The 8,863-nt window shown below is 44.4% G+C and overlaps 2 protein-coding genes across 7 annotated transcripts; one reads left to right on the top strand and one right to left on the bottom strand.

Moving 5' to 3' along the window:
- The first annotated feature begins 312 nt into the window (after nt 1-312).
- On the top strand, nt 313-4,486 carry LOC109745375 (uncharacterized). Of its 6 annotated transcripts, none has more exons than XM_073495700.1 (5): nt 313-589; nt 674-736; nt 826-2,966; nt 3,073-3,219; nt 3,577-4,486. In XM_073495700.1, exon 5 carries the CDS (start codon nt 3,648-3,650, stop codon nt 4,233-4,235), a length of 588 nt encoding a protein of 195 aa, XP_073351801.1. In that variant the 5' UTR covers nt 313-589; nt 674-736; nt 826-2,966; nt 3,073-3,219; nt 3,577-3,647; the 3' UTR covers nt 4,236-4,486. The 6 variants fall into 5 exon arrangements, with proteins under 6 accessions (XP_073351808.1, XP_073351801.1, XP_073351805.1 ...); XM_073495707.1 differs by having other exon boundaries at nt 830-2,966; XM_020304492.4 differs by lacking the exons at nt 3,073-3,219; nt 3,577-4,486 and having other exon boundaries at nt 314-589; nt 674-715; nt 826-2,114.
- Nucleotides 4,487-5,862: 1,376 nt separating this feature from the next.
- On the bottom strand, nt 5,863-7,376 carry LOC141028163 (uncharacterized). Its single transcript, XM_073506055.1, has 3 exons — nt 7,359-7,376; nt 6,355-7,244; nt 5,863-6,199 (listed from the first exon to the last, which is right to left on the bottom strand). The coding sequence occupies exons 1-3, from the start codon at nt 7,374-7,376 to the stop codon at nt 5,863-5,865; spliced, it is 1,245 nt and encodes a 414-aa protein (XP_073362156.1).
- Between the last annotated feature and the right edge of the window lie 1,487 nt (nt 7,377-8,863).

The raw sequence follows: 8,863 nt of genomic DNA, 5'->3' as shown, positions 1-8,863 counted from the left end.
GAATATAGTCTGAAGATCCGAGATCCCCCAACCTTTCAGCGTCAAGATGACAGCCAGAGACAAGGGAGCCTAAATTTCTTAGATGATGAAGGCGATAGCGGCATGAGAAACCCTTCTGAAACTTTCTCTCGTGGACCTACTCGAAGATAGGATAGTGAAAGTGAGATGTGCAAGGAAGTGATTTCGGAACCGGTGCCTAAAGCGCTAAATAGGAATCTGGTTTAAATGGGCCTGCGCATTAGGAACGAGCAGGTCCATCTTGAGCCCTAAATAGGCTTTTGCGTCTCACCCAGGTCTTTCTATATAGCCGTCAGCCCGGTCCGAGGTCTACAACAATTTATTTATAAATACGGGACATTATGGTTTGCCCTAGATTCCACCGAAGCCCGGTGCCTCCGCGTCTCCGCCGCCATCTTCTACCTGACTTCTCCTAGTTAGTCCGGCCAGCCGCTCCCTCACAGCCCAAGCGGAGACGACAATATTTACCGCTTTCTTTCTGCCCATGTGTGCCTAATCCAGCTGGTCGTGCTCGCCGCTCCATTACCGTCTCGAAGCGAAGCCGACTAGATCTGTAGATCAGCAGATCCAGGTATTGTTTGAAAAGAGATTCCATCCGTTTTGGTTTGTAAGATCTTCGTGATTTGCATTTTTTTGACGGTGCACCTGTTGCCAGGGGATATAGCAGGTAATCGGCGTTCGGACGGAGGAACCGCAGGTATATAGGATTTTGCTGCTGGTATGACAAATTTTTAAGACCCATCTTTGTGCATTTCTTTTTTAATCTTCAGCAATTTGGATATCTCAGTCTCGATGTTTTCTTTTTAGTCAGGCCATCTCTCAGAAGATTCGATTATTCAATTTGGACTTGGAGAGGATGCATCGTCGGTTTTTGAATGTGATAGTACAGGACTTGAGCACTCGCATCAATTCGTTGTACCTCGTCGACCTTTGGAAGCATCTCTTCTGCCGGTCAACAGGAAAAGCAGAAGCTGCAGAAGATGCAAAACTGGAGAAGAAAAATCCAGCAGCGTTGATAGATCCCTTGAAGTTGCATAAGCCGCAACTCAGGTTTGGATCATTTCTCCTCTCTGCTCTGTTGACAGAGAACTGCCTCCTGCTGGCAGACTCTACTCACAGTGCATTTCTCTACGACAACGACTTAAACTCGGTCCAACCCATTCAATCTATGAATTTTCCCAAAGGACCTAATTGCGTCTGCTTCTCTGCACCCCAAGCTAACCCCTTAGACTCTCACCGCTACTATATACTGGACCTGTCACCGGCCTCCACTATCAATTCTCCCTTTAAGGTCCTCAGCTACCGCTCTAATAGTTTCTCCTCCGAATCCCATGTAAAATCTAACTACACCAATTCATTCTACTGGGATACTCTCCCAGTACCACCATTTCTAGGCGATGACTATGGAAGAACCATTGACATTTGTTCCTCCATGATGATCAATGGCTCGACCATATGCATATCCTCTGTCGAGAAGGGCGTTGGCACCTACACCTTTGATATAGTGACAAAGTTATGGACTCAGGCTGGCAATTGGGTGCTGCCCTTCTACGGCAAAGCAGAGTATGTTCCCGAGCTCAACCTTTCGTTCGCTCTATCTGCTGACAGCCCCCACCGCTTGTGCGCTTTAACCTGCACTTCAATGCACCATGGGGGCCCACCAGCATTGCAGCATACTTTTGATGAGCTCGACCTGCCGGAGAATTGGTCGCCATACAAGTGCCACCTGGTTAACCTGGGCTCAGGCAACTTTTGCATCATTTCCTTCTGTAAGACCATGAACTGTGAGTTTGCCGTCTTCACCGGCGTGGAGGTGAAACCCTGCATCAATGGCGACGGTCCTCTCCGGATGATCAAGCACCTGTCTAAGAGTTTCAGCCTTGGATCTCATAGCATCAAAAGTATGCTCTGAACCATCTAATTGATTGCCTGGATGCCGATATGGAACTTAGTCTGTAATCTGTGCTATTTTGTTTTCTGCCTCTTAGCTGTTCTAAAGCCCGCTGCTGTTTATCGGTCTTGATATGCTGCATTTAATCCGACAGCGCATGACTATGTAAAGACTATTTGCTTAAATGATTTTTAAACTTGCTTAAGTTCATTGACAGTCCGTCTATCTATCACTGTATCTTTGGATCTTTGGTTAATTGCAAAGAGATTGTTTGCAGATCATAAAAGCATTTACAAGTATCAAGTGAAAACGCCCGTTCAATGTAAACTGAAAAGTATTGATTTGCAGAACGTACGGTGCGGACCAAAGGTGAACCCCAGTTTTGCAGCTAACCCCTTGCCCTTTACGTCCTTGCTTGGTAACGATTCATAAAAAAAGGTAAAATGAATCGTGCTCAATCTGTGACGCCATGGAGTCCTAAGCCAATCGCCATGTGCCCTAGCTCTCCGACGGCTGCCCTGTCCAGCAGCTCTAGCCCTCCGCCTGCCCTGATTCCGCACCCTCCTCCAGCGACGGCTGTGATCCCCTGCCCCCTGCCGACCATGGACGGAGTTAATTGCACAGAAGTATTACAATTGGGGCATCACATGCAGATTGGTATCACGATTGCTAATTTTTGCATGTCAGTACCATGATTGCTCCAAATTTTTTCAAATAAGGCTAAAACGCGTATTTATACGTATTGACGCTTGATCCGACAGCTCGGGCCCACCCGTCAGGTGCCACGCTGGCCAATCGGCGCGTGCCCGCGCGCTGACTAGGATGAGCCGGTGTGCTGCTGCTCTCCAACCCGGTCCGGTCGCACCAGCTCGCCCCCGCCGCACCATTCCCCTCCCCTCCTCCTCTCCTAACTCGTTTCCTCCGTCGTCGCCGCCTGCGTCCCGACTGCCGGCTGCCGCACCGCCCCGCCGACGCCATGGTTTTGGAGGACGAAAGCAGCGACGACCTGTCTAGCCTCCCGTACATGCATTCTTCCTCCACAGATGGTCTCAACGAGGTCAGTACAGTGAGTTTAGGGTTAGGGTTACAGATTTGGGATTTCTTGATTTGGTTGATTTTGGTAGGTTTTGATTTGCCCATTGTCATTGTGCGAGCTTCTGCAGGTCCCTTTCAGTCTTGAAGATCCAGATTACAAGGGGCTTGAGCTGGATGTGATGTCTCCATGTGAGAAGCACGGCATGGCATCTGAGAGGCTTGTTGCCTTTGAAGGAACAGACACAGGCAGGCGGTTTTTAGCATGTGCACAGCCGGTATGGATTGTAGGCATAGTGATTTTTTTCTTACTTTGTCAGTGCCATATTGAACTCTGTTTGCTGGAGTACTCTCCTTGCTGTCAACATTTTGGTTCATAGTGGCATTAGAGTTGCTTATTGAGGTCAAGCATGAGTATATTTTGCTGGAGTACAATGGCATAGTAATTTTGGTTAATAGTGGTACTAGAGTAGCTTAAAAATGATAACTAACCTAGTCAGTCAGCTACTCAAGTGGCTGCTCCTCTTGTTAAATGTAGTGGTCTGATGCTAAATTTAGATATTCCTTTTGGCAACTGCAGTTATCTTGTGTAATTATTTGTTGTATGAACTGTGTTGGTGTTGTTGTTTTTGCAGGCAGGTAGCAATTGTGGCTTTGTTGAATGGGTTGATCACCAGTGGCCAATGCATTGTTGAAGCTATGGGCAATGGTTGAAGATGCCAAAATTGCTAGGGTGAATGACAATCTTGAAAGTTCTTTCACTATCCACCATCTGACAGAAGAGAAGAACAAGCTGGATGCCAACTATGACAAGCTAGTCCAAGATGCGCATGAGCTGATGAATTTCCAGGAAGATAAGGTGGTGGATTTCAGACATCTGCAGTCTGCCATTACATATCAGCAGGAGGTAAGAAAAGAACTGATTGATGATATGAAGGCACAGATGGCAAGTGAGATGGCAAAGAAAGATGAAGAGACCCAGAAACTTACTCTGAAGTATGAGCTGCTGCTCAACCTGACAAGAGCTCAAGCAACAGTCATTCAGAACTTGAAGTTGAACAAAATGAAAGAGAAGCAAGTGCTTACTGAAGCTAGTATGAATTTGGAGCTGAAGAATGCAGAGCTAACAAAGTGTCAGGAGAAGCTCACCCAAGAGAAGCTAGAATTGAAGTTTCAGGTTGCTGATCTGCTTAAGGGAAATGAAAAGCATATTGAAGAGAAGTGGCAGTTAGAGTTTCAGAATGAAAAGTTGAAGGAGAAGTTCAGGGGGATTCAGGCTATCTTGGAGAAGTGAAGAAGATGAAAATGAGATTAGTGGCATTGCTGACCTTTTGGGAATGATGGTTGTGTAATGACCTAGCATCTAGGAACTAAGGTTGTGTACTGTATGCTTGTACTAATGGTGACCTATGGCTATGTATGTACGTAGTAGTTATGCTATTCATCCTTTTGTGAGAAAAGGATGAACTATGCATTTGAAGTTGAACTCCTCTATGTATTGTGAACAATGGTTATGTATGACTATAATGAGTTGAACTTCAGAAACTAATGTGATCAGTTTCTTATTATGTATGAATATGCTGATTATGTAGAAGGATATGTTGATGATGATACATTATGACAATGTTGCAGCAAACCACTCATGTCATACAAAATAAAAGAGGAACAAGACTGACTAAATCTCATTGCATCAGAAGATAACTTCACTGATCCATTACCACTTGATCCATTACAACTTGGCTTAAATTAGAGCAACTAAACCAGACAGTACATTGCATTTATATTGGCTGCAACTAAACCAACTAACTAACTTAATATCTTGCCTGCAACTAACCCAAGCACAAATATAGTGAAAAGAAACAACACATTGTGAAATTTGGCCCTAATCCCTACAATCTGTGCATTCTTCTCTCTGAGTTGAGTTTGCAGAGACAGAAACATGACCTCCCTTGTGCCATCATCTTCACTTGGAGTCAGCATTGAAAATTGATCTTCAGATCTAGCAACAGTTGCACCTTTAAGCCTTCATACTTCATCACGTAGATCCCAATGAGCTCACTCCAGAATGTGGGCAATGGGTCATCATGCCATTGCACAAATCCACAGCCACCGTGCTATTAAGATGCACAAACAAATTTCCAAAAATATATCATTTCACATACTATTGCACAGAAGAAAAAGGAAGGAAATTAGGCAAAAAAACAACACTCACCATAGCATCCACGCAGCTATAGTACCTCCTACCAGGGTTCTGCCTGCTCCAGGAGATCCATCTTGGCGCCTTCCTCGGAGGTGAGCAGTGGCACATCACTGGAGGCTCGTATGCCATTGGGAGCTCGCGGTAGCGCACCGGCGAGCGCGCCTCCTCCCCCCTCCTTCCTGCAGCTCGGCGAAATCCGGGAGCGGACCCGGCACTGGACGACCACGACATCTCTCTCTCCACCGCCGGCCCCAGTCAGCGCCTCCACGCTGAGATTTCTCCTTCTTCTCCTTTGCTGCGCTACAAATGGACACTGCGTGGACGAACCCTAGTTTCGTTCCCAAATTTGAGATCTTGTGCTGTCACTTTAATAGTAGGAGAGGTACCTGTCCCACATGTCAGAATCCCCAAATGTGGTACTGCATGTTATGTGATGCCCCAATATTGGTACTGACATGCAACAACTAGCAGCAGTATTGGTACTGATTTGAAACAAGTAACTGAAAATGTGTTACTGCTTTGCAAATACTGGTACTCCACCTCAAGTTCAACATTACAATAATCACCTCAAGTTCAACATTCAGATAACCACCTCAAGTTCAACACATACATATCCAGTAGCAACATATTCAACACCAAAATATGGTGCCCCAACTATAGTACTCCACCTCAAGTTCAACATTACAACATCAGCATCAAGTTCAACCAAAATAACACCACATCATTTCAAATTACATGGCTCCTCTTCCTCTGCTAGCAGTGAAGTAGGACATCCATCCAGTGTGTGTACCATCAGTAGGAATGTCAGCATATTGCCTGGGGGCACTGAATGGCCTTGGAGCACCTCTTCCAGCTCCTCTTCCTCTGCCAGCTCCTCTTCCAGATGGTGGTGGTGTAGTAGAAGTAGCAGCTCCTCTTTCTCTTCCAGATGGTGGTGGTGTAGTAGAAGTAGCAGCTCCTCTTCCTCTGGCAGCTCCTTTGGCAGCAGCTCTTGGCTGTCTTGCTGTTGTTGTAGTAGAAGGACCAGCAGCTCTTGGCTGTGAGTTACTTGGAGTAGCCTTACAAAGAAAAGGAAAACAGTTAATAATGCTAGAAAGAAATGTACAAGAAATAAAGGAAAGATTTGTATATTTCAAGGTGAAAAATTATTACCACATGCTTATTCTTCCTCAAAACTAGCTCAGACTTCAACTGTTTAAGACAGTTTGTGTACCTATGCCCTTGGAGACCACAATTGCCACATGTTATGTTCCCCATTCTTGAAGTGTCTTTTGGCTTTGGTACTTTAAATTTGCCCTTGATCCTCTTTTCTTTCTTTCTTCCTCTCTTGATTTTGAATGCAGGTGGTTCTATGTCTGGACCAGGGGTCCTTGTCCAATCATGCTCACCAGGCACAGGAAAGATCATTGGTTCATAAGCTGCAGCATAAAAATCTTTCTTGAAGAATTTGCTGACATAATCCTCTGGTTTCCTTTTAGCCTTGTTTATTGCAGAGATGGCATGGTTGCAAGGTATGCCACTAAGGTCCCACTTCCTGCATCCACAAGTCTCAAGTTCCAGGTTGACAACATGTGTTTGCTGCCCACTTGTAACTTGCCATAAGTTGACCCCTACCTGTATTGGCTTGCAATATCTGGCCCTCTCCTTCTCAACCTCTAGCTTCTCACTGTAATGAGGTGTTATATCCCATCTTGCTGCCTTTACACTCTCTCTGTTCCTATGCCACCTCACCATCTGCTTATTTTTTATCCCATCACACATTGTCCTTATAGGTTTTCTCCTAAGATCTAGATTGTACTTGTTGAACACCTCAGACAAGTTGTTCACTACCAAGTCAGTCTTGCAGTTTGTGTCAAATGCATGCCTTGCCCATGTTTTTTTTGGTATTGCAGTAAGCCACTCCCAAGCTTCCTCACTTTCAGCTCTAAGATCATTCATTGCAATATTAAATTTGTGTTCATTGTAGGCATAGCTAGCATTATCCATGCACTTCTTAAGATCTTCACCCCTAAACCCAGCATTTTGGAAATTTGCATATAAATGCCTAAGGCAGAATCTTTGGTTGCAATTTGGAAAGACAACATTCACTGCATTCAATAACCCCTGACACAAACAATTTAACAAGTCTAAGCTACAAGGTAAATAAATATGCACCAATGAAACTCTTAGCTACTGTTAACACTTGTGCAAAACAAAATGAAATGTGCAAACACATACCTTTTGTCTATCTGACATTATAGTATAAGGTCCAAACTTTCCCACTTCTCCACCTAGGCAAATTTTCAGTTGGTGTAGAAACCAACACCAACTAGGTGTGTCCTCTTGTCCAACTATGCCAAATGCCAGTGGATATATGTTGTTGTTGCCATCTCTACCAGTGGCAGCAAGGAGTTGAGCTCCTGTAGTGAGCTTAATGAAGCATCCATCAACACCTGCATAATCAACATTTCCAAACATTAAATACATTCAAGTGATATACAATATGGAGTACTCTACAATATGTAAATGGTGCACAAGGTTCAGGAACTAACCAATGAATGGCCTACACCCATTGAGAAACCCCTCCCTTGCTCCATTCAGGCAAAAGAACATGGCATGGAATCTTGGGCCTGGGTGGGGTATTTTTGCATTTGGTACTGGAGTAACAGTAGTGACTATTACTCTACTCCCAGGGTTTGTGTCCATGACAGTCTGAGCATAGTCTTTAAGCCTAGGATATTGCTTCTTGTGATCTCCTAAGACAGCTTCAATAGCTATGTTCTTTGCCCTATATGCCATGCACTTGGGCACATCTACACCATATTTTTCCATGCATGCATCAATTATTGTCCGAATACCAGTAGTTATATCAGATCTGAAGAGATGCTCATATTTCTGTGCTAGCCACTTAGCACTAACCCTGGTGGTCTCAGTGGTACTAGGGCAAGTGTGCTCTAGTCTCATCTTCTTAATTACAAAGGTTTTCTCCCCTTTTATAACTGCTGCCACCATAAACAACTGGCATTGTTTATCTGGACACTCAACAATTATCCTCTGATCTGAATTCCTGTGATACTTAAAATTCCTGGCCTGAGTGATGTGCAAATTCAACAAAGCATCTCTGAATTGATGCTGATCCCTAAAACACAACTTCATACACAGTTGCTCATGTGGTTGCTCCATTTTCTCATTGTACCACTTCCTAGCAGGCCTTTTCTTTGCCCTACTCTTCCTTTTCTTTGGTAGGACAAAAGAGGCTGGCTCAAAACCATCATCAGCACTCTCCCTCAACAACCCCTTCTCTTCTTCATCTGATGATGGTCTGAAATCAGGTTCAACCTCTGGTAGCTTACTACAATGTGACCTAGTTGTTGGTCCTCTTCTAACTGGTAGCTTCTGCTTCTTCTTCACAGGTTCAACTATAGTTTCTTCTTCTTCTTCAGAAGTCCTATCTTCCTCTACCTCAAATGGGTCCTCAACTTCAGTGTCACCCTCATAATGCAGCATTTCTTCCTCTTCTGATTGCTCATCATCTGATTCTTCCTCTTGTACTTCTAGCTCTCTCTGTCTCTTTCCCTCTTCCACCTCTACATCTTCATCATCACCCATGTAATGATGGTCATTTCCAATTTGAGCATCCTCATCAGAGGCATTAGCATCACTGTCCTCATATGCCTCAAATCCTTGATATCCCTCTTCTTCTTCTTCTTCCAAAACTGCTTTCAACTTGGCTGTTGCATTCT

Source organism: Aegilops tauschii, chromosome 1 (assembly GCF_002575655.3).
Source record: "Aegilops tauschii subsp. strangulata cultivar AL8/78 chromosome 1, Aet v6.0, whole genome shotgun sequence".
NCBI lineage: Eukaryota > Viridiplantae > Streptophyta > Magnoliopsida > Poales > Poaceae > Aegilops > Aegilops tauschii.
The sequence above is the reverse complement of the archived record's forward strand: the minus strand, read 5'-3'. Positions and strand labels throughout refer to the sequence as shown.